This window comes from Thunnus albacares, chromosome 21 (assembly GCF_914725855.1).
Source record: "Thunnus albacares chromosome 21, fThuAlb1.1, whole genome shotgun sequence".
Classification (NCBI taxonomy): domain Eukaryota; kingdom Metazoa; phylum Chordata; class Actinopteri; order Scombriformes; family Scombridae; genus Thunnus; species Thunnus albacares.
In genome coordinates, this window is record NC_058126.1 from 20,419,003 (window position 1) to 20,443,624 (window position 24,622).

The 24,622-nt window shown below is 39.7% G+C and overlaps 2 protein-coding genes across 11 annotated transcripts in view; one reads left to right on the top strand and one right to left on the bottom strand.

Annotated features, from left to right (window-relative positions):
- The window catches only part of LOC122972319 (leukocyte elastase inhibitor-like), a 22,185-nt gene extending 14,281 nt beyond the window's left edge, over positions 1–7,904 (bottom strand). Inside the window, exons 1-7 of one of the 9 annotated variants that reach the window (XM_044339302.1) lie at positions 6,828–7,890; positions 6,667–6,699; positions 5,130–5,196; positions 3,711–3,924; positions 2,865–3,046; positions 1,512–1,754; positions 533–673 (exon numbers count right to left, since the gene is read on the bottom strand). In XM_044339302.1, coding sequence (XP_044195237.1) covers positions 533–673; positions 1,512–1,754; positions 2,865–3,041 — 561 coding nt within the window. In that variant the 5' untranslated portion in view covers positions 3,042–3,046; positions 3,711–3,924; positions 5,130–5,196; positions 6,667–6,699; positions 6,828–7,890. Of the gene's footprint in view, positions 1–532; positions 674–1,511; positions 1,755–2,864; positions 3,925–5,129; positions 5,197–6,666; positions 6,716–6,827 lie in introns of those variants that run through there. The other 8 variants (XM_044339298.1, XM_044339297.1, XM_044339300.1 and 5 more) reach the window with 8 other exon arrangements.
- On the top strand, positions 6,667–21,246 carry snx16 (sorting nexin 16). Of its 2 annotated transcripts, XM_044339307.1 has the most exons (9): positions 6,667–6,828; positions 7,959–8,521; positions 9,261–9,347; positions 12,556–12,704; positions 12,954–13,023; positions 14,902–15,038; positions 15,146–15,268; positions 17,116–17,158; positions 18,761–18,847. In XM_044339307.1, the coding sequence occupies exons 2-8, from the start codon at positions 8,117–8,119 to the stop codon at positions 17,132–17,134; spliced, it is 990 nt and encodes a 329-aa protein (XP_044195242.1). In that variant the 5' UTR covers positions 6,667–6,828; positions 7,959–8,116; the 3' UTR covers positions 17,135–17,158; positions 18,761–18,847. The 2 variants fall into 2 exon arrangements, with proteins under 2 accessions (XP_044195242.1, XP_044195241.1); XM_044339306.1 differs by lacking the exon at positions 17,116–17,158 and having other exon boundaries at positions 18,761–21,246.
- The last annotated feature ends 3,376 nt before the right edge of the window (positions 21,247–24,622 follow it).

A 24,622-nucleotide genomic window follows, 5' to 3' on the forward strand; every position in this document is an offset into this window, starting at 1 on the left:
TAACCAGAAATGAAACTGTATGAACGGTCTCCAGTAAACTCATTCAAGTAATGTATCTAAATGTCATAATTAAATGTAATGTTTTCAGGTTCCAAAACATTTTGTTAGAAGTCATCTGTCACTACACCAAACTGGTTCTGTTTTAGCTAAAGTGATTTTATTCAACTGTATTGTTTTTTAGCATGTAGCCCATTAACTATTACCACCACTGTCACTATCATTTATTTTACTTTTTATATTCTGTTGTTCAGATAGCCTCACTCCTCACTTGAAAAATGAACAAAAATGACTATTATTATTATTGGCAACTTAAATTTAAATTTATACCAACAGATCTCAACTAAAATCATGACAACTTTACTTATAAAGAAAGGAATGGACCCAAATAACTAGCAATAACATTTGCACATTTTCAGGTGTAATTTAAGGCCATGTTGCAAAGCATTTATCCAAATTACATTAAATACAGGGCTGTAGTTCACTCCCTCACCCATTCATTCCTTTATGATGAGCACAACAGAGACACACACACCTCAACAAACTGGTAGGACTGCTCCCCGTACAGCCTGTTGGCAAGGCTGAGCGCATACGGAGCGTCTGGCTTTTTGAATTCATTCAGCAGTTGGGCAAAGTTAGCGTGGACATCATCCTCACCATTCTGGGGTTTCAGGCACTGCAAATAGCCAGAAAAGACCTGCGTGTTACAAAAACACACTGAGCCAGTGACAGATAAAAGACAATGTTGTATTATGTTAATATGGATCATTGGCCTTGTGGTTAGCTTAACTGTTAAATGATGAGAACACACACCAAAATAATCAGTGACCCAGGTGCTCCATGCTACACTTTTGCATTCACTGAGTCGAAGCAACCATCATCAAGGGAGGAACACTTCTATCTACATTTCATGAATCCTTCCGAGGCCAAAAATCTAATATCTGTTGCAGTCAGTTTTATTTTTGGATGGCATGTCCAGTGAAGCTGACATTAAATGGATGATTTTGGTTTCAGTGTTTCAGTGTTCTCATCATTTCCTGTAATTAAAATGACTTTTGGCAAAACCTCCCAAAATATTGAAGATTTCAGTAGTTTAATTTCCTCTTTATGAGACCCCCTGCACCTTTTGAAATTGACTGTACGAATATGGAAACGGCAAAAACAGACCAAACAAAAGCATTAACACCATTAACATTAACATAAAGTAACCCATGGAGAAGTCTTTTTTAAAGCATTTACACACACAATTACCCACCACCATGTTGTTTCACACTGTCATCTAAATTGTGGTGTGTCAGGACACACTAAATTTTAAATCTGCTGCATAAATCTGGTTTTTTTTGTTTTGTTTTTTTTTAGCTGTTTTAAACTTCACATTTCCAAAGTCATACAATTTCCAATTGTTTTAAAAGATTCAGCAAGAGATTGAAAATTAGCAGTGGGAAATTAAGTATGAAATACTCCAGATCCAAAACCCAGCTGATCATTAATCATTCCTTTATTGTTGTTACCACCTTCTGCAGATACAGTGGCAGTCTGCTGGACTGCTGTAACTTCGTCCGCATCTGCATCCTCGTCTGCATCTGCGACTTCATCGGCGACTGAACTGCCGACTCAATCGGTGTCTGTTGTGTTTCTGTCTGCTCCGGCTGCTCCGGCTGCTCCGGCTGCTCTGTCTGCTCCGGCTGCTCCGGCTGCTCTGGCTGCTCCGGCTGCTCCGGCTGCTCCGGCTGCTCGGCCTCACTGAAGCTGAGGACCTGAGGGTGCAGTTGGTAATTTCTCTCATCATTAGGGTCACTGTAAAGCTCAACATTTTGTGTGTGTGTGTGTGTGTGTGTGTGTGTGTGTGTGTGTGTGTGTGTGTGGGTTGGGGTGTGGTGGGGTGGGTGTCAAATTAGGATAATAGAAACAAACTTATTGCATCTGCACTCTGGTAATGACTAGTGAAAGGAAATCTCTCTGCAGTCTCATGTTACAATCATCCATACACACCAAGGGATGCATGTACACACACGTTTTCTTCATCTCAGCTGAACTCTCCGACAGCATTACACTCTTTTATCGACCTACACAATCAGAATCACTTAGGAGTCAAATTCCATACGAGATACATCACTGTTATTGTCTACTTTAAAACATTTACTGCCACTCTTGTTGAAGCTGTAAAGCCTCCCCTTGCTTTGCCTCAGCTGGTTTCATCAACCTCTGGGAATAAAACCAGCCTTTATATTAAAACCAGGTTTCAAGGTTTACAATGTATCCAATAAAATAAAATACTATGAAATAAATCAAAAGGTGAAGCGACCTTTTTGCAACTTTTACAGCTCTGATTTTAGCCTCTCTTCACCACACTGCTTTACTATGCTGATCATTTTTTAAGGCTGCATGTGGGCTACTACTTTCAGAGGAAGTGAACTATTCTGAATCATAGACAGTATGAGTAATTAATGCCTGTCCAGGCACTTTCCTCTGCCACACCCGACTCTGCCAGACAGGTTTAAGTTTTTCAGTGGAAATTCTGACCAAATCCCTCTTATCATCTCTAACAGCAATGTTCTTTACCTACTGTCCTCTGTATTTTTGTTATATTAATCAGATCTTGATATTGCTTGAAAGATATCTTTTCTTTCATTAAGAATTTCAATGGACTTTGCTCCCTGGTAAACTGAGCCCGCTGCTTTTTCATTTCCTTTTCATGCTGTAATTTTGTGGCACAATTCCAGAATCATGCTGAACCAGATCCACTGACTGACGTTTGAATGTGTGCTTGTATAAACTCCTTGGCCCAAATGGGTGTATTAACATGAGAACTTTTGAGAGAAAACTGTGTGTGTCTGTGTGTGTGTACTGTAGTGTGTATACTCTACCTGTGACATCTGTGTGGCTGTGTTGCCCCTGGCCCCCAGCATCACCATAGCCAGGGCTGAAGAGATGCTAAAAGGAGAGAAGAAGATATTTGCAGTTTTGTCATCCTCACTCAGCTTTTTGAACAAAGCCAGAGAGAAGGTGGTGTTGGCTTTGGATTGAGGGTTTGATGGTGCCATTGTATCTGAAAAAGAAAGGATGGGAGAGCATTATTCATTGCATTATGAACTGTATTGCAGCATATCCTTTCATCTGATAAGTTGTACTGTCAGACAAAATTGATAAAATTATACTCCCCTGATAAATAGCTTACAAAAAATGCTACATCTGATAGTAGTCAGCCTCTTTTTCAGAATGTAGAGGTTAGAGTGCTTCTTCTTCTGCATTCTTGCACTTTTAATGAGGATGCCAGATGTTTCTTATATATCTATTAAATTAACTACATGTTTGATTTGACAACTGTTAAGTATTTAGAAGATTTTAAACATTTTAAATTTAAGCAGCCTGTGCAAACCTACTCTTCTTCATTGGTGTTTTATTTTACAACTTAGCAGTATTCTCCAAAAATGTTATCACCTCCATATGTAGACAAATAACCACTTTTCTCTATTTTAGTCACCTACAAATCGAAATTGATTTACATGCTTAAACAAAAGTGAAATATTACCAAACTCAATAAAATAATGTGTTGCTCATCGCTACTACCGTTGCCTTTGAAAACTAAGTGAATAGGGCATAAATCAAGCACTGCAAATCGCATACACTCTGGCTAAAACCCTGTCAGTCTTATCTTATCTCTCTTATCATAAAAACCAAGTCACAGTGACTAAGGTGTATCCTGTACTTACTGAGAGACAATCTTCTTCGAGTCAGTGAGTGATCCAGAATGTTTCAGCAAAAGGAGGATCTGTTGTGTTTGAGCTACTCTGTGCTATTGTGACACACCCTAGTTCAAGGAGGTCTGCCTGGAGCCCGAGAGAATGTCTGGAAATCACACCCAGTATTGAAAGACACACCCGCCTGCATTATGGTTTGGACACACGTCTTGTGTCTTGTATCCACCTGGGAGTATAAATAAAACAGTTTGTTTTATTTATGAGAAAAATCTGTGGGTCTTTTTTTTTCAGAATACCGAGTGGATGCGCACACGGACAGCTGCGGACACCACGGACGGGTAGTTAATGTGTTTATATTACCTTCTAGGGTCCTTGTACCACTTGTACCCTTAGAGAGAAGGGTCTGAAGGCACGAGGGGTCACTGAATGGTTTGATGAGTATGAAAATGATGTGAATCATATGCTATGACCTTCACAGTCACCAGATCTCAACCCAATTGAACATGTATGAGTTCAGAGACTTGTAGAATCAATGCCAAGGCACGATGAAGCTGTTCTGGTGGCACATGGTGGTCCAACACCTCACTAAGACACTTTATGTTGGCTTTTCCTTTAATTTGTCACCTGTCTTTATGTACAGCATGTTTGTGTGTGGCTTAAATTTAACATTAGTCAACAATTAGGTATTTATTCATCAACATTGTAGCATTTGTAATATGGATCAAACATGAACAGTGTCTCTGGTCTCTAGAGTTTTGGGGGGTAAATTGAGCCATTGACTCAACTTGCCCCAACATCACTGGCACGTTTTACCCCACAACCTCCACTTTGACAAAACTGTTTCACATAGATCCACTCAGATCCACAATTATGCTAAGTTTATGACCTTGTTTTGTAACTTACATTGACTTGAATTAACATGTAATAATGTCCAAAACTTATTTTTTGTAATTAAGATACAAGACTGATAACTTTAGTAACATGATGAATTCACTTGGCATGACAAAAATCTTTTTTTTTTGCTCTGTTTTGCTGACCACTCTTTCATGTGTTTGAGTCCAAGATGGATTGAGTAATGTGAACTATTCTTTCTTAATTTGTGGTCACATGATTTCTTTTGTTTATGGTTACCTAGATAAAGGGGGTGGCTCATTTTACCCACTGACTCTATTTACCCCATTCTCCCCTATAGCTTTAAGTATTGTAATGTTTATAATGTATATAGACTGAATTCCATTTACTTGACTTTTTATTTTGTTGTGTTTATTACTCCTGGTTCTTATTCGTTTCTTTGTTTCCTGCACTGTTGTAACATGTGAATTTCCCGTCTGGCGATCAGTAAAGTCTTATCTTATGTTTCCAGTGTTGAACTTGTTTTCTGCAGCTCTCAAAACCTGCATCCAAAGAAATGTGTGTGTTTGTATATTGTACCTCTGATATCTGAGTGGCCATGTTGCCCCTGGCCCCCAGCATCACCATAGCCAGGGTTGAAGAGATTCTAAAAGGAAAGAAGACATCTGCGGTATACATATATATTGTATATGCTTTTTACTTCAAATATTTCATGATCTACAAAGCTGAAAAGGTTATTGGTTACATAAAACAAAACCTAGGAATTATCTTGATGAACATTTGGGATCAGAATGGACTTTTGAAAGTTATGATAAATGGACTGCATTGATACTGAGCTTTTCTAATCTACCAGCCACTCAAAGCACTTAACAACACATGTCAACATTCACCCATTCACACACACATTCATACACTGATAGCAGAGGCTGCCATGTAAGGTGCCAACCTGCTAATCAGGAGTGATATAAAGCGCTTTACAGTGTTTCTAATGATCACTCACACAATTTTGGGGTTCAGTATTTTCGACATTTCACTTCGACATGCCGACTGGAGGAGCCGAGGACCACCAACCCTCTGATTAGTGGATAAGTAACTAAGTACCTTAGTACACTAAGTACACAAGTACTGTACTTAAGTACAATTTTGAGGTACTTGTACTTTACTTTAGTTTTTTTAGTTTTGATGCTACTTAATAATTCTACCCCTCTCCATTTCAGAGGGAAATATTAGACTTTCTACTTCACTATAGTACTACACTACACATTTATCTGTAAACTTTAGTTACTGGATAATATAACAAGCTTTTAAAATACAACACATTGTCAGATGAAACCAGTGGTTTCCAACATTTTTGGCTTTTAAAGTCTTACAAAAAGCAATGTGTAGTCGGGTCACATTTCAGATGTCTATTAGTCGTTAACAGCTTCACCAAATAGTGATTTTTCCCCCTAAACTTCTCACATGGTTTCATTTCAATAAATGATCCACTATTTCACCAAAAACCAAATATTAGAGAAAAAGTCCAAAAACTGAAAACAGATTTGCGTATCAGAACTTTGTTTTTTCTTCTTTCCTCTCCCATTAATCATCTCACGACCCCTCAGATTTATCTGGTGACCCTTCAGAGGGGCCCGATCTCTAGGTTGGGAACCACTGAACTAAACTAGCTAACTGTATATGAAGTAGTTGCAACTAGCTCCACCTCCAGCAGCTACAACAGTAACATGCTGCTCTAACACTGATGCTTCAGTATTAATAATCTAATGTCATATATAATAATATATCATTCAGAGGGACCAAACCACTACTTTTACTACAATACTTTATGTATATTTAATACTTTTACTTAAGTAGGATTTTTCATGCAGGACTTTTACTTGTAATAGAGTATTTTTACATTGCTGCATTGGTACTTTTACTTAAAGGATCTGAATACCTCTACCACCACTGCAAATACCTTTATAGTATAAACATTGGTTGGGCATTGTATGAATGCTATACAATGTCCAACCATTGAATTTTTTTTTATCTATCTATCTATCTATCTATCTATCTATCTATCTATCTATCTATCTATCGAAATTGGTAAACATAATGTGTGTTGCAGCGCCCTCACCTGGCTGTTTTGGAGCGCTGCTGCTGTCGTGGTCTGAATTGAAAGTAAGCTAACATGAGCAGATCAGGGGAGGAGATAAACAGCAACAGGACAATCAGGCACCGGACTATATGTGTGAAATAAAATCTTTTATCTGAAGGGGAAAGACATTGTCCTCTTACGGTAAGTGAAAGTCCTTCATCTTCAGCTTTGTCCACAGTGGCTCGTTTGGACTCTGTAAGTTAGCTGTAACGTTAGCTGTCACGCTGATACTAAAATTATGATATTTTAATGAACTGTTTCACCTCATTTGCACTCTCAATGCAGACTTTACTACAGTCGTCACCGTTGTATTACTGTCGTGTAAAGTTTTAGCGAGCCAATAAGCGAGGAAAGGTTACACTTCACTGCAGCTCCTCTCAGCCAGTCATTTAGCCAGCTATCACAGTTAGCTCACCGGCTAACTTAACCTACAAAACGCTGGTGTCATTTGACTTAAAAACACCCAACTTGACTAAAAAGTAAGAGGCAGCCAGCGCTTTGTTGTCATGTGGACGTTCAGTAGCTGCTTGCGTCATGTTTCAGTGCACCAAAAAAAGCTGCAGGAGTCATTCAAGAGTGAGTGAGCCAGTAACAATATTTAGTTTGTCATCTACTTTACATCTGTGTTTTTCATTCGTCCTCTGGCCTCGATATGACACTGGATTAACTGACTTTGTTTTGTTTCTTTTTTCATACACCCCCAATAAAATGTGCATTACCAGCCTGTTAATAGGCTTTTCTCTTTTGCTCATACAAAGGCGCACTGCTGGCTTCTCTAAGCTCCATTGCTGCTTAATTAATTAGTTTGACAGGTAGCTGGCAATCTGCCAGTCTGAACAGTAATCAATTTCAGGCCTATCCCTGCACCCCATGCAGGTTCCTCTTCCTCCCTCTCAAATCAAAGCATTCTGGCTCATTATTAGTGGCAGCGTTCACAGGAAAGGGTTAGACTTTTTATGGATAAAAGTTAATCAATTTACAAGATGAATTGACACACTAATTATCTACAGAGCTTAACAGGCTTTTTCCATCATGAATTTTTCACATAAATGCGCAAATCCATTAATTATGAATGGCGTGGGGCTCGTGTCAATAATTCATCTTGCCCTCAGAGTCTGGTACACTTATTTCAGAATAATGATCACTAACAGATTTTGCTCCGTCGGTGTAAGTTTAACTCTGAAGATCATTACGCAGTTTATATTTAGGAAAGCTTACAGTCAATTCTGATCATGACAAACATATCAAATAATCTTGTTTTATATCTACAGGGTGACCACAGTCTTCGTCAGCCACTCAGGGTGAGCATTACTGCTAGACTCCATCATCACACAGCACCACTGAAGCAAGTAGTCCCAGTCAGTGTGTGTGTGAAGTGCGCTGTTGTTGACTACTGCGGTGGCGGGGCAGGAGCACGCAGCTCAGGAAGATGGCATCACCCTTTGTGCCTGTCCCTGTGCCCTTGGACAGAGTCTTGTCAGGAGGTAGCAACAAGCTGAGGCGGCCTCAGCGAGCTTCATCACTAGGCAGCGTCTCCAGCAGCTCGGAGTCCTCTTCCCCTATCACCAGGTCGGCAGGGGAGGACCGTGGAAGAGGATTAGGTTCACAGCGCCAGTCCCGCGGCATGGACAGAGGCGGACGGAGTCGGACCCCGCCGCCCCCCCAGAGCCCTGTGACACAGGCCAGGTTGAACGGGACTCATGAGCACTCTGTGGAGTACTCCAGCTGCCCTCGCTCAATATCGGATCCTGCTGGGAGCCAGCAAGGCGAGGAGAGGCCTATCACCCCCACTGTGCTGGGTTATGAGGTCATGGAGGAGAGGGCCAAGTTCACGGTACGAAACCAGAAAACGGCTAACATGACATCATGACAACCTTTAGGACCTTGTGTAGTATCTGTGAGCCATTAAGTTTAAACGCTACATCGTTTAGCCTAATGCTCAGATGTTATCAGTCAGTCTAAAACAGTGTGTAAGTTGCAGCGACAGGACAACACCTTTTTTTAGCAGTTGGGGAAGGAATGCTCGCTGACAGGATATAGATATGCTCACTGACGGCAAACACCCAGCATGACTCATGCTGAGAAGAGCTTCATGTTAACATTTACTCAGCATACAGAGCTTTATTATTTGGATACAAATTATCTACAAATACTGTAACAAACACAGAGAGACAAGTTGTTTTGCACTTCCAGTAATTAGAGATGAGTTTTTGGGGGGTGTAATTGGTGGCTGTGTTGAGGAAAGAAGAGGACAGGAAACATTTATGTTGTTATTGTAGTCCAACATGTCAGAGAACAGTTGTTGGAGTCCTTCATATCACGAGAAGGTGGTGTGACTTCATTTCAGCTGTATAGCTCACACTTAGTGTTAATTTTTAAGCAGGTAAAGTCAGTACAGGGCTATTTCTCACAAGTTACCCTGGAAAAAGGGAACAATTCCTTATCTTTGCTGTTGTAAACAAGGTGTTAAGATTGTGTGTGTGTGTGTGTGTGTGTGTGTGTGTGTGTGTGTGTGTGTGTGTGTGTGTGTGTGTGTGTGTGTGCGCATGCGTGATGTCTTATCTCTGCTGCAGGTATACAAGGTCCTGGTCAGGAAGACTCCAGATGAGAGCTGGGTTGTTTTTAGAAGGTACACAGACTTCTCCAGACTCAACGACAAGGTGTGTTTGGGTGTGTTGTCTGTACACATGTTTTTATAAGCCTGTTCGCCAGGAAAGTATTGCTAGTCCTAAATTGCAAGCCTATCTGAAGCTCCATTTTGTGATCATCCGTCCCCGTTTGCAGACACTGTTCTTGACTATCAACCCTCTGCTTTCAGCATGCTTTCTTTTGTTTTTGAGCGCGCTGTGGAAGTGATTAGAGCTGTACAAAGAAGTCCACTGTTCCCAAATAGCCGACAGGCCCGAGCCAACTAGGGGAACAGGTCTCTCGTGATTTCGGGAAAGACAGTTTGGTCAGTGATTACAGAAGGGAAAAGTATTAAGCCATGTGATGACAGGATAAAAAACAACCTACAACAGAAAAGATGGTTGTTATGAAGCTACAACAAACAAGCACATTATCTCTGCAGGCCTGCAAAATATGAATAAAACCTAATAACGCAGTGGACAATTCAAAAGCAGGTGGAACTCGTTCAGACACTGTAACCCTAGAATAGAAACACCCTACATTCAACAAGGAGGGAGTGGACTGAGACGGGGTGTGGACATCCTTTCCCTCCATTCTTGTGGCTTTTTCTCAGAGGCAGCTGAAATGTACAGCACAGGTCGTGCTGAATAGTTTTTTTCTGTGGAATTGTAGAGGCCTCATTGCTCATAACTTTAACTGGTTGGAAATGTTTCAACATCTAGTGCTTTTTTAATTTGGAACAGACATTTAGATTAAAAGTCTATTCCTGGTTATCAAGAAAATGTTACAAGAAGCACTGAAATTACAGTTATTTAAGAGGACTTCCCTGCTGCCCTTGAACCTTGCAGAAAGGCAAGACATGCACATAGAACTGAGACCTGCCTAGCATGGTCAACACATGATCAGGTTTTCAGTATGCGGCACTGCCTTCACACTGTGTGGCTGGTGTCAAACATTGTTTAGCTAGTAGTTTGGACCTCACCCGGCATTCTTATACACATATCTTAGGCTACCAAGTATGAAAACAGTAGGCGTGCGCACATGCGTACACACACCATTCCACCTGCTGCTGAGTAAACCAACATCTCAGACCTGTTATTGACACAGTGTTTCCCAAAGCAGACCACATGCGGTCCAAGGTGCTATGTGTAATGCATACATTTGTCATTTGACATTTTAGTAAATTACCCAGCACTACGATGTCTACATAATATTAATGAGAGTACAGGTAGAGATAGAGGTAGGCATGAACAGCTTAAGAAGAGGCAGTCAGTGCGGGACCATAAATATCGAACTGGAAAAGTGAAACATGAGGCTAATATCAGCTCAGGAATAAAGTTTGACTACCTACAGTAAAAAAATAACTGGACAGTCTTGAATCATCACAGCATTTTTATTACAAAATCAGGGCATATACACTCACCAGCCACTTTATTATGAATACCCGTGTAATCTAATGTAATCCAATACAACAGCTCTGCTATAAATTCTACATCTATGAAGCTCAAACATTTTCAGTTATTATTGACATTGTCAGAAAGGTGATAATTCTACTTTATGTTTATTGTTGGGGTCGTAGTGGCTGGTGGTGGACTGGGGTGAATTATATTGAGAAGTGTTCCTAATATTTTGCCCTCCTCATGTATGTTAATGGACTTGACAAAATATTAGGAGCACCATTATTTATAATGCACTCCAGTACACAACCAACACCTGCTATGACCTCAATATTAAACATAAAGTAGAATTATCACCTTTCTGACAATGTCAACAAAAACTGAAAATGTATAAGCTTCATAAATGTAGAATTTATGGCAGAGCCGTTGTATTGGATTACATTAGATTGCACAGGTGTTCATAATAAAGTGGCCAGTGAGCTTATATGGATCAATGCAGATTTTACAACACACAATTGAGTTTTAGTGTCGAGCATTCTGTCTGCCCACTGAGCAGCTACGGGGAAGACTAGCGTGAAATTTCAGAAGTCGTCTGGTTTAACATGTAAGCGCGGTTCCTCATGTTAGAGTTGTAGCTCAGAATGGGGCTGGGGCTGATAAAGAGGGGTATCAATAGAAGCAATGTTTTTTTTTCCCAGCTCCCATGACTGTGGGAACAGTTTGTGAAGAGAGTGCCATACGCAATTTACATCACGGTTTTTCAGAGCCACTTTTAGCTGTACAGTTATCTTATAATACTGTATTCTTCATTTGTGTTAGACACTGAAAAGCAGCTTTCTGGGCATTTTATTTATGGTGTACTGTCTGCAGGCATGCATTCAAGGGGAAAGAGACAGAAGTGGCAAAGACACAGCAGGTGAATGTTGAACAAATAGAACAGCCTGTGTAGCTGAGGGCAAAAGAATTAAAGAACCAGCAAAATACGGGCAAGCTGCTCACCTGATATTTGCTTATCATATATATATATATATATATATATATATATATATATATATATATATATATATATATATATATATATATAGGTATTGACGTATATGTCTCCCTAGTAACAAGACATTTCAGTACAGAAATGCCAAACATGCTGTATGTTACAGCTAATAGACACAGTGGTGTCATTATATAGTTTGTCCACCAGAGAGCATTGAAGATTACTTTTCCTCTGTAAAATGTGCTTCACAGTATACTGTATGTCATGGTCACAAACAGTATGGGCTGGGCTCCACTTGACAGCTATATGGCATTTACACCGCATGGTTTTTCTTACACAACCAGATGAAAGTACCAGTGCACATATGCAGATTGGGTTAAGAAGTCAGTTAATTTAGTGATAAAAGGAGACATGGGTTGATGTTTCCTGTTAGTATTTAAAGCTCATTTTCACTTTTACTACTATGAAAAACAATGTTGGTTTAGCCAAATGAAGCTTATACGCAATTTATAATTAGAGCTCTGTGTTATGAATATTTTTATGCAGGCAAAAATCAAATGAAATTTTGACTTTAAAATACACAGTAATTATTTAAGAATGTCAGGTTGGAGGTGGAGGACAGCGGCCATATGTTATTATTTACTTGAGCAATTAATTCAGAGGTAGAGTGTTCATGCTTCATGGAGCAGTAAGAGGTACTGATTGTCATGATCTCTGCACTTAATGTCACCTTTCTACCTTTTATTTATCTGCTTTATGTGCATGCTTGTCAGTAACTCTGTATTGTCTTATCTACTGCAGCTGTATGTAGCTACTCATTTCTGGCTGTGTGTGTGTGTGTGTGTGTTGAAGCTAAAAGAGATGTTCCCAGGCTTCCGTCTCGCGCTGCCTCCAAAGCGGTGGTTCAAAGACAACTACGACAGCGACTTCCTGGAAGACAGACAGTTGGGACTACAGGCCTTCTTGCAAAACCTGGTTGCACACAAGGACATCGCCAACTGGTATGTGACACCATTAGTCTCTTATATTAAGATGGAGTTAGCTGTTTAAACTATCTGCCTTCAAAATGTGATCAACAAACAACAGAAATAAGACAACCCAAAGGTTTGTGCGTCATACAGTGAGACAAAAGTTATCATAGTTTACAACTCTCTGATCATGTCATTGCTATTTCATACAAGTGTTCTTTTTTATTGAGTTACTGGTCTGTAAAAACATACGCTCATTACACCATTCTTTCTCCTTGACAGCCTGGCAGTCAGAGAGTTCCTGTGTCTGGATGACCCGCCTGGGCCCTTTGATAGTCTGGAGGAGAGCAGGGTAAGTGTGTTCATTTGTACATGTGCAACAGTAAATATAAGTACGTGCAATAAGTACATGTGCTCGTTTGTGTGTTTTTGCTGGTATCCATGTCTGCGTTTCATCAAGGCCTTTTTAAAGAGGATTGTTCTGGCCCTAAATTATCCTTATGTTCAGCCACTTTTCTACATCACCCCTTTGTGCTTAATATCATCTTGACATTTTACTATTTACAGCTGGGCATTAATAGTTTTGAAAGTCGACCAAGTTGTTTCCAATCGCAGAAAGTATAGAAACATTGTCAAGTATCAAAAGTTCACACACAGTTCACCAGATTTTTAATTTAGCTTGACTATAAATGTTAATGAGCAGTTCATCCGGTCTGCTAAATGTGCCACCAAATATGATGCTGGGCTGTTTTATGTATGTCTGCAAAGCCTGGACAGTAAAAGTCTGGAAAAACACACATTCAAAGCTGCAGCTAGGGGAATAGAAAGGTAAAATGGTGTGGAAAAATAATAAGGCTGTTGCATTGCTGGTCGTCTGTTGTTGAACTGAGAGAGCTCCTTTTAAAGTGTTTGCACTTGTTGAACTGTTAAGATGCACCAAAGTTGTCTTCATTCATCGTCTGTTTCGCCCCCGCCTCCCTCTCTCTCATTCTCACTGTTTGGAGTTCATATCTCTCCTCCTCTGTGTGTCAAATCATTTTTGCACCTGCTTTTCCAAGACATTGAATTTCAGACACACTTTCTTCCCTCCTCCCGTATGTTAAGCCTCAAAATAAATACACAATTTTTTATGGTGCCGCTTGTCTTGAAATTTATCAGGGTAAAACCTACATGTGGTCCTTTCTAGTAAAAGATGCATTGCAGAAAATACCCTCAAAGAATGGCCACAAATCCTAAATATCCCCATTGGATTTGTTGACCTATTCTGAAGTCAAATATATTCTATTTAAGTTTTGTTAATTTTTATGTTATTTTATTGAAGCAGAGTTCTTGTATGGCTTCTAGTGTTAGGACAACATTAAACACAGATGTTCTTAAGAGGTGTGTGTATTCACCAAATAAGAATGTTGTGTAAAGTATAATTTTGGAGTCACTACCAAATCTCGGAATTTAAAAAGGATCCCCAGTTCCACATGTTACAGGAGGTAGCTTGATGGCATTTGGTGATGAGGGCAGGGACTCACTCACTCACTCATTCACTCTTTGTCCTATATACAGTAGCTGACCTCGTTAAACAGCCTACTTGATTTGACTTAGGCATTTTTTCAGTAGGACACGTCAAACCTGTATGCTTAAAACAGTCTGAATAATAGATTAAACAAATGAATTAACAGAAATGTGCCTAAAGAGAAGCTTTAAGATTAACTGAAGAAGGCTCCTGCATCCAGAACGTACATCCACCACTATCATTTATCATTCCTCCTGTCAGATCTAAGTGTCCCCGTGTTGTCCTCCACTAGGGCTGGGCGATATATTGAAATTATATCGATATCGTGATATGAGACTAGATATTCTCTTAGATTTTGGATATTGTAATATCATAACATGGCGTAAGTGTTGTCTTTTCCTGGTTTTAAAGGCTGCATTACAGTAAAGTGATTTTCTGAACTTACCAGACTGTTGTAGCTGTTCTATTATTTGCCTTTACCCACTTAGTCATTGTATCCACATTACTGATGATTATTTACCAAAAATCTCATTGTGTAAATATGTTGTGAAAGCACTAATAGTCATCCCTACAATATTGCCGCAATATCGATATCAATATTTGATCAAAAATATTGTAATGTTTAATTTTGTCCATATCGCTCAGCCCTATCCTCCACCTTTTGTTTGAACTGTTGATAAAATATCCTCCGTTCTTTTTCTCTCTGTTGCTGCCTCCATCCAGGCGTTCTGCGAGACTCTGGAGGAGAGCAACTACCGTCTCCAGAAGGAGCTGCTGGAGAAGCAGAAGGAGATCGTCTCCCTGAAGAGGAGGCTGGAGGAGAGGGAGAAGGCTATTCTGCTACTGGAGAAGCATATCAAGTCAGTAGATAAGCAAAAACACACGCATACTCTGAACATATGGGAATTGGGGGTTACACACATAACTGTACTTAATGTACAAATTGTGTGTGTCTGTTTGTGGTCAGCGGTGAGTGTGTGAGCCCAGAGTCACCATGTGGTCTGTCAGCTCAAGGCAGCGAGAGCAGCGCAGATGCAGATGTGGAGTCATCTGCTGCAGAGGCTGATCAGGACATGCCTGACGACACCGGGTAAAGACCACACACAGAAACACATCTGGTAAAACGAAACAGATGTAGGACTTAACACACCTGCAAACGCACTCACACAGCCACCTGTTTAATTGTAATATTTGTGTATTTAAACCACTAAATGAGTAGTCTCAAGTAAATCTCACTACAACATTCCCACTCTTTCTCTATTTTACACAGAGCAAAAATGACCAAACGCTGAAAAAAAAGCAGAGCAGAAAATTTGGAGGCTTTTTAATAAAACATGATTTAGTGAGCAAATATATAAAACAGTTAGTATTGTTATGACTAAAGACCCAGATCTGTCCTCAGGTTAGGTAAATAAGACCTCTGACTAGTTGACAATCTGGACTTGATTGATATCCCTGAGCAGTGTGGGAGGGTTTCCTGCCTCAGCCTCTACCATCAATCAAATAACAAAGGAGAAAATATTGATCTCACACAGGAACAGGAGGAAAGTATTTAAACCCCTGCTGGAAATACGTTCTGAGCTCTGTTCCTACCTGTGGTGAGAAAAATCCTTCAGTTAAAAGAAAAAAGACTCCACTACAATAAACAACCTGCACCCACTTATTATGATATATAACACAACCTGCTTATTAATATCATAAACATGATCCAGGTTTCTGATGGTCTGTGCAGGAGTGTCACTGACTCCTCAACATCTATTCCTCTATTCTGTGTTCTGTAGGTACTATCAGTATCTGACTTTACCACTGACCACGTTTTATGATCTAATATTCATCTTAATTCAAAAGTTTCCTTTAATATACAACTTGCAGTGCACGTCACATTAAAATTAGTAATAAAATGCTGAAGTTTTCAACCAACGGCAGCACTTTAGAGGTCTGGTTCACCTGCAAAATGTCATTTAAACAGGCGCAGAACCAGGCTCTGCAGGTCACTATCTCACAATGCTGTACCTTCAGTGTTTTTTCAAGGAGCAAACATCTGGATTTATGGTGGATAATGCCTGGATTTTCCTAGCTCGGGGCGTCAATTACTTTACGTTAAATACGCTAATCCCACTGATTTACTTACTACCACATGACATGAGTTGTCTGTGTATGCAGACCTGCACATACATAGACATATACTGCACGTATAGTAGCTTGTTATCCATATCCTGAACCACAGGGTCGCAAAATAAGTGGCAGCCAGCAGGTTAATGATATGATGTAAGGGGCACATTGGAAATGACTTTTAACAGTAGATCAGGCATCTGAAATTAAAATATTTCTTCCTCCTCTCTGGTGCCCCTCCAGCTGGAGACGCCCTAGGCAACTGCCTAGCTCACCTAAAAACAGCCCTGAATCACACACAAGATCTGCACACTGCACTGATAGCTCCCAGCAAATTTAATAGAGCAACAATAGGCATTGTCAAACAGTCAGACATATCACATATTAAAAATAAAACAGCTAAACTAATGTCAACTCCTTTGACTCATCAGCCCTCAACACCTATCATTCTCCTCTCATGCACTGCCTTCATTTAGTAGTCGTCGCCATCTTACCAGCTTCTCCAAAACTACTCCTAATGTATCAGCACTTACTGCAGACAATACAGAGACATTCAAGTAGTTACTATATATTTTCTTTATGTCTTATTTTGTCACCCTTTGACAACATACTCAATGGCAAAGCATCTCATAATCTGCAAAGTGTTCAATTCCAAAGTCCCAATGTTTTCTGAAACCAGATTCAAGCCAAAGGGAGAGCTATAGATAACCCAGACCAGAGAAGAATGATTACCAATATTATTTTCACAGTTTGCTTTCTTAAAGTGTAAATGTTTTCCCTTCCCTTCCTCTGTGTGTTTTTTTTTTTTACCCTCATGTTCCACAGTGGTGCTGCCCCAATCTGAAAACAGAGCCCAATACCATGTGAGGTACTTCATCCACCAGCTGTGCAGGCTAACCCGATGGCATACTGTCTTTTCATATCCTCTTCCCAGTAACATGCATCCCGCTGTTCACTGCTGCTGTACTATAACAGAGGTGTCCTATTTTGTGGTATCAGGGTGTTAAAGGGTAGATTCGGATTTTTTCAACGTCTATCATAATACAGAACTCACATGCCATGAGTTACTGGTCACTGTAATTGTTGGTCCTGTCAATACTGGCTGTAAATATGACATGTGAGTTAAGACAGACTTGAAAAAATGCAAACCTGTCCTGTAAGCGCGTCCAGTCAGGATGTTTATCAAGGTTGGGATCAGTTCATTTTCAGTTCACCTGATTTGCTAAAATTGTTAAGAACTTTTCATACTGTTCATATTCTGACACACAGTATCCCCTCATAATCAGTCTCTATACCACAAATCTATTTTTCATTCATAAATACATCAGCCATCATTAATAAAAGAGTGATTAACCCTCAGTGAAACTTACAGAGAGCATCTTTAGGTTTTCCGCTATTTGTTTATGAAGGAGAAACACCTACCTAAAACAGTCATCATAATTTCAATTATTTTTTTTGAATTTGAATATTTTTGAATGGTGATTTTTGAATACAAGTCAAAATGAACCCAGAACAGCCTCTAGACTGTGTATCAGCTGCACAAAATTTTTTTAAAAAGTTAAAATATGTCCATTTTTTGTTTATTCTGGGTCACTTGGTGATCATTTCAGGCTACAAGAACAGTGTTGAGCGTGTTTTTACTGCTATCAAATGTACAAATGGGTCAAATTTCACCAGAACAGTATGTAACGGTTAAACAGAAGTGGCTCTTGTTATTTATAAGGACAGATTAGCAGGCCACAAATTCAGTTTTGACAGCGCGGTGTAACAACACCAAGTGAAGACTTCCACTTTTTGAATCGGTTGACCTGAAAATGATTTGTCCCCAGCTGTCTTGTGTATTCAATGTACTGCGATGTTCTGTGCTCTGTGAATCTATTGGCTGTGCCACACTGCTCCCCTGCATCACATGTGACTAACACACATGCCCGTTAGTGTCTCTCTTCACATGGTGATGTGTGCTCACTATGTGGGCGTCGTACAGTAGGTTGGTGGATTTCAGGTTTTCCCGTTTTCTCTCCACATCTGTTCTCATGACAAGTCTGAATCCAACTCTGACAACATAATATAATAATAGCACTAAATCTTCAGGTGTTTCATGGAATGAGATTGTTGTTTCTTGTCTTGTAACTTACAGAAACTAACACTTGGATCTCATCTCACAAATTGTGTGATTTTTTGTTTTCTGTCATGCAGTCAGAGGTGGGAGGGAGTCGGAGGGAAAACCTGTCTTCCTGCTGTGTTTTCAGTGGACCTCTACCTGTAACTTGCTGGTGTCTTGGCATTAACATGTCCTATCTGTCTCTTCCCACACGGATGGCTCAAAAATCAGGCTACTCCAGCATCTCTCCTCTATATTTCCTCTTGGATCCTCTCAGTCTGTCTGGCTTTATGTTGCCTGTCTACAGTTCTCCTTTTACTGTGACTTAAATGAGTTCAGATGCTGAACGTATTTCCTCCCTCTCTCCAGTGGCAGGTGCGAGGTCCAGCCGGTGCGATCCTCTGCCTGTTGGTGTGGGCCGTCGCTCAGCGCCTCTCCTCCGGTCATCCAGGTCACTCAGCTGTACCAACAGAAGCTGGAACACTAATAACCAACACTGCTCCTCCTCATCCTCCTCTCCCACACCATGTGTCACTCAATTTATTCTTCTGCTCCCTCAATTTCCTCTTATTTTTTTACTGACCCCACTTTCTTATGTTGGAGTGCTTTTCTTTACCCATCTGTCCTTTTTTTTTCTGCTCTCTCTTTCCCCACGCCCTCCTCCCATCACAACTCCCCTTTCCTCTTCCACCTGCCAGATTGTAACCACTGTTTCACCTTCCAGTCTTGGGAGTTGGATCTGAAGCAGTGTTCGTTCAAGATCTGCGAATAGGGTCAAAAGGGAACAGTTTTATACTGCAATAATCTGATTCACTTATATTTCCCTCTATAAGTTGGGTCATGGGATATCTGTCACCTACAGAAGATACTGAAGACCATATGCAGCTTCCTATAGGAGCAATATCTGGGATTACATGGATAAAACCTCAGACTGAGTTGATACTTCTTTCTAAGTCCTCCTCGTTCACTTTACAACCTCCTACTATGGCCGCCAGATTGGATCAATTTGATCCCGCGGTCACAAAGCCAAAGTTTGGCTTCCTGACCAAAAAAAAAGAAAAAGATAACTTGAAGACTCACACCACTGGGTGGTTAGATGACTTACACAATTGTGACAATCTACAGAAAACCAGAACCATCTCATCAGAGAAACAACTACCCCATGTGGCTATAGAAAAAAGACAAAAGTCTGACTCAGGATAAGCATTGGTCACCAGGTAGGTATTGGTATCTTTCTGTACACAGGTACTTCCATGTCATTGCTTTCTAATGCCATTGACTGCCATTATTAGTATAGCCAGCCGTCGTCACTCGAGAAGCTTCATTGTGTTTTTACTTTAAAAGTCTACATTCCTTCACGTCTTTAGTGCTGCGCGTGATTTGTGGTAAACTAAGTGCTTCAAGAGACAGATCTGTAACATACTGTACTAAGAGAGAGCCATGGAAATGTGGCCTATTGTTGATCTTCAAGGAATGTAACGGCCGATGTGCGCACTAATCATGTCATTTCCCTGTCACATTCCACAGCCTCTTATACATGCACGTGCATTTGTACAATATCCCGATGGTTTGCTTTTATGGGCCTTGATTATTGTGATTAGTTAAGCGCATACATATTTACAACATGAGTCCTTTTCTAGCACCTTGCCTGTTAATAGAGTGTAGACCAGGCCTGGACTTGTATAAAGTCTAATAAGGTAGTGTGATGTAGGTATGATTAAAGGGTCAGTTCACCTAATTTACAGAAAGTATATTTTTCTACTTAGCCCTGCTATTGTCATGCAGCCATGCAGATAGTTTTGGTTTTATGTGCTGGGGTTTTGAGATATCAGTTTCTAAGATTTCTGTGTTCATCTCAATACGAGTGAGGCAAATGGTGTTTTGTTTTAGATGCTAAATGTGTTTAAAAAAAATTATATCAGAAAAACTCAACACAAACTTGCCTTTTCATGAATAATGTCAGTTACTACAGATAATCCACAGACACAATTGTCGGCAGTTTTCACTGGAACTGCCTTCTACTGAGTTAATAGTCCCTGATGATAATGAGGTCTGGTGTTATCCTGAGTAACCATGTGACCTCTGAAAACTAAAGCTATCTGCAAGACTAGATACCCCCCAAGAAGTAATTGAGAAAATATTTTTTTTTGTAATTTGGGTGAACTAGCCCTTCAAGAAACTCAAACCATTGATAATTATTAGTTTATTTCAAGATGAACGTCAGCTTCAGTGAAGGAATCCCCCCCCTTAATTAAATAACAGCGGTGCTTATTTACCTGAAAGAAATCCAGAGGTTATGACCTAAAAGATGAGCGAGCCAAGCAGGGAGAAAATGAGAAGTTTTAGCAGAACCTGTCGCTTCATTTTAACGACAGCCCAGGATCACTGAAATAAGATGCAAAACCACAGTACTGGTATTTTCAGGAAAAACTGTGTGACATAAGCAACTTGTAAACACTTTTCAGCCTTGTTGGTCCCACAACAGGATGACAACTGTTGCCGGGCCACCACATCATCCCCCAAAAGCCATATTTTTAGACCCAAATAATCCGCCAGAGGCAGAGGTTTCACATGTGTGCTGACCAGCTGTTGTTTGTCACTCTTTGATAATGAGCGGATGAAGTATAAAAGTGTGTACCTGCATCTTTTATTGAATCATTTCAAAGCAGGCCTGGAAAAGGTCATGCAAAGCACTTTACGGATGAATGACAACACATAATGTTTGCTTGGATAAGGTTTTATTAGTTCACTTGTTCGAGACAGAGAAATGTGCCTTTACAATCACTGAATCTGTCTTGACTCCCAACTGGAGATGACGTGTTAAAATGTGATTAATATAAATGGTGTTTTGTTTATGTTGTCTTGTCTTTGTTCTGTAATTCTAAGTGCCTTAAACATCCTCCACTTAACTTTTCTTTTCATGTGTTTCAGTGGCTTTATAGGTTTGTGTAGGACATGAAACTGTTACACCATAACGGAAATAATGTTTTAAATGACACTCATACTGTATGTATATGTCGTCGCTTGGAATAGACCGAACCGAAATGTTTTTGTAATAGCTTTGTCTTAGCTCACATTTACACTTATAGTTGCACTATAAAAGATTTATATAAAATGCATTTGGTATCACTATTAATATCCTGGGTTCAAAGGGATAGCTCACTGAACAAATCTGATCTGAGATGAGTACTATAGATACTGTAACACAGGCTGTAGCAGAGATATTTATCAGAAAGAAATATTTAATTCACACACAGTTAAGCGTGGAATAATGCATTGAATACACATGTTTCCTATTAGCGCACATTTAAACTCTCATGGAGTCAGATGGTATCGGTAGTTGTTTGTGCTCGGGGGGAAATAAATGGTCAGGTCTGATAAATCTGCTGGGAAGATGTGGGCTTACAGTTACAGTATGACCCGTTTTAATGTGTGATGCTTTCAAAATGTAATAAATTCTTACCATGGGAAAAAAAAAGTCTTCCTTCTTTTAACCACTTAGAATCTTTTCAGCTGTGACCCCCAAAGATACAGCTTTAGTAGTGCAGCAGTTTCCATAAAGAGGGAGTTATATGCATACATTCAGAGCTGTAAATACCTTATGGCACCATTTTCTTTCCGGCACAGCTTTTACAACATGTTCACAGGTTTTCCATGCAGATGGTTTTCAGTATTTATTGACATTCACCTCAGCAGTATGATGGACCATCAACAAAGCAGGCACAGTCTTTATCTCATTAAAGAACCTGTTTGTTGTTTGCTGGTTTCAATGAAATTTGGTGGAATGTTTGGTCATGAGCCAAGGAACAGTGATGGACTTTTAGTGCAGATTACGTGACACTATACTGTCATTTATATGCCACTTTTGACAAAATTTAACCATGTTAAAGGTGTAGATGAAAAATTCCTATTTTTCTAAACTCCTTGGTTCAAAAGAAGCCAATATTGTAGGCCACACACATTACTCCCTTAAAAGAGTTTGAATTTTTGGCAAAACTGAACAAATTTCATCCATTCTCAACATTCAACATATAGAAAAGAAAACCCCTTTTTTGTTTATATGCTCAAACCCAAAGCTCCCCTCCAGACATGTATTAAGACATAAAAATAATAGTATAGTAGTCCTAGTAGTAATAGTATTATTACAATGTTAAAATCCTTAAAATTACATCTACTCCTTCTCCCTAATTATAAATTCTATAATCTATGAATATGTAAATATATTTCATTTCAAAAGTTAACTGCTGGACACAAGATGTCTCCTACTTCACTGTAAAGTTATTCTCAGTATTTGTGCACTGGAGGCTTCAAGTTTCCACATCACACTTCTTTAAGTTGAATATTGGATCAGAGTTGACTTGACTAGTAAGATGTCATAAATTATGCTCATAGGTCCGCCCGCTTGAAATCAGATTTACAATGAGCACAGAGAAACTTTCCACTTTCAGCAGATGAATGTGAAAACAGTCTTCTAGTGTCAAACTCTGCACATACATTATTCTGCACAGTGAAGCTCAAATATTAAACTGTAGGAACAAGAAGAAAAACATATTTTTGAGTGGAGGGGGACCTTCCAATGAACAGTAGCTCACTGATTCATCATTTACTTTTTAGAGCATGTTATATGTTTATTGGTTGGAAATAGTGGAGAGAGAATTCAAACTGAGGAAGCTGGGGTCAATGGTCGACATCTTGACCCTTATGCTATGTGTTTTTTTCACGCACCATGCTGCTGCCCTATGATCGGTTGGCCTGTTTGAACACTTTGTGCAATAGCAACCAAATTTAGACCACAGTTACAAAAATGTATCCTGCTCTGCTTATATGTGCCACTATAGCATTATGATCAATTTAAATGGCCATAACTCAGTGGGCGTGGGTCTGCCTCACTTGAATTTTGCCATAATTAACTCCTCAATCTTTTCTTCTTGTGTTCTTTAAACATCATGGCCACATCGGCCAAGCAGCGTTAATGTATATCGCTGTGCTAGATTAAAACACTGGGCTTTATGTGCTTTCAAGTCAGTCAAGCTGAGACAGGAATCACTTCCACATGTTTACTATGTGACTGTAAACCTGTTTAATTCTTTGAAGGGAGGTATGTGCATTTCCAGCTCTGATTTACAACTGTTCAAATACATGTGGTCACCTTTGAGAAACTTCACACAGATGGTATCTCCACCATGAAGTTGCGCAACTCAACAATCCAGAGGGCACGTTCACAGTGCTGTATGGACAGTTTACAGGTGCACTGCCAAGGGGGACAGAGATAAAAACCTTTGCATTGTTCATATTATTGTATTAATACTTCTCAATCTTTTAAAGGTTTTTCAATTGGTGCTAATATGCCTTTTATGTGTGGACTGCTTTCTTCTGGGGTGCCTTTGGGACTGTAGTATGTTCTGTACATTATTGTGTTATGACTCCTGTGTCTAGCCCTCACTTTACCTCCAGGGCAGTGTCAACTCTTTGGTCATGTGGATTCTTCATCTCTGTCATTGTGCATTTTTCCCCTGATGAGACATGACAAGTGGAGAGCTGTTTCTCAAGACGTTTTCGCCAGCACATTTGGCACGATCATGCACCAAAAAGCTTGGAGAGTTATGATGGCTCTCATCAGATAGAAGTGATTTAGTTTGCAGTCGTGAATAGGGAGAGCAATAAACAAGATTTATAGATCTGCAGGAAATACTTCCTCACAATTTGTCTTCTTAATTTTGAAAAACTCTTTATAGGCTTTAAAGGTTTGGAGTTTGGCACAGATTTGGGGCAGCATACACCCAAACCCGCAATCAAGGAGACTGCATCCTATCAATCCTTACACCCCTGGGTAGTTTTAGAAATAAACATGTCAGACATTTCATACCGGGTGAATAATTTCATAATTAACTCTCCTGTGGTGGCCAGCTAAGCCCCCTAGGCCAGATAGTCTGTTGTTTTATGTAGTTTGTTATTATCATCCCAGCCCACTGAGCAGCTGCTGGGATAATAATAAAAAGTACTGTGTGTATAAACCAGACAGCTGACTGAGTATTTGTGTGAGAAGCTGAAACTTATCATAGCCAGGCTTCTCGTACTTGACGTCAGTGGATGAACTAAAGCACTGCACTGTAACTTTGTAGATGGACTATACATGGACATAAGGTTGAAAATAAATGAAGTGTTCCATCATCCATTCATTTTATTTTTAAATGATTTTAAAATTTTGATGAAACTATATCTCATATTTTT

Bases quoted from the DNA above. Each gene is read 5' to 3' on its own strand.
- snx16 (XM_044339306.1), top strand. From the start codon at position 8,117: ATGGCATCACCCTTTGTGCCTGTCCCTGTGCCCTTGGACAGAGTCTTG. The intron at 8,522-9,260 runs GTACGAAACCAG...TCTCTGCTGCAG, and splicing joins AGGAGAGGGCCAAGTTCACG to GTATACAAGGTCCTGGTCAG. The intron at 15,269-18,760 runs GTAAAGACCACA...CCCTCTCTCCAG, and splicing joins GACATGCCTGACGACACCGG to TGGCAGGTGCGAGGTCCAGC.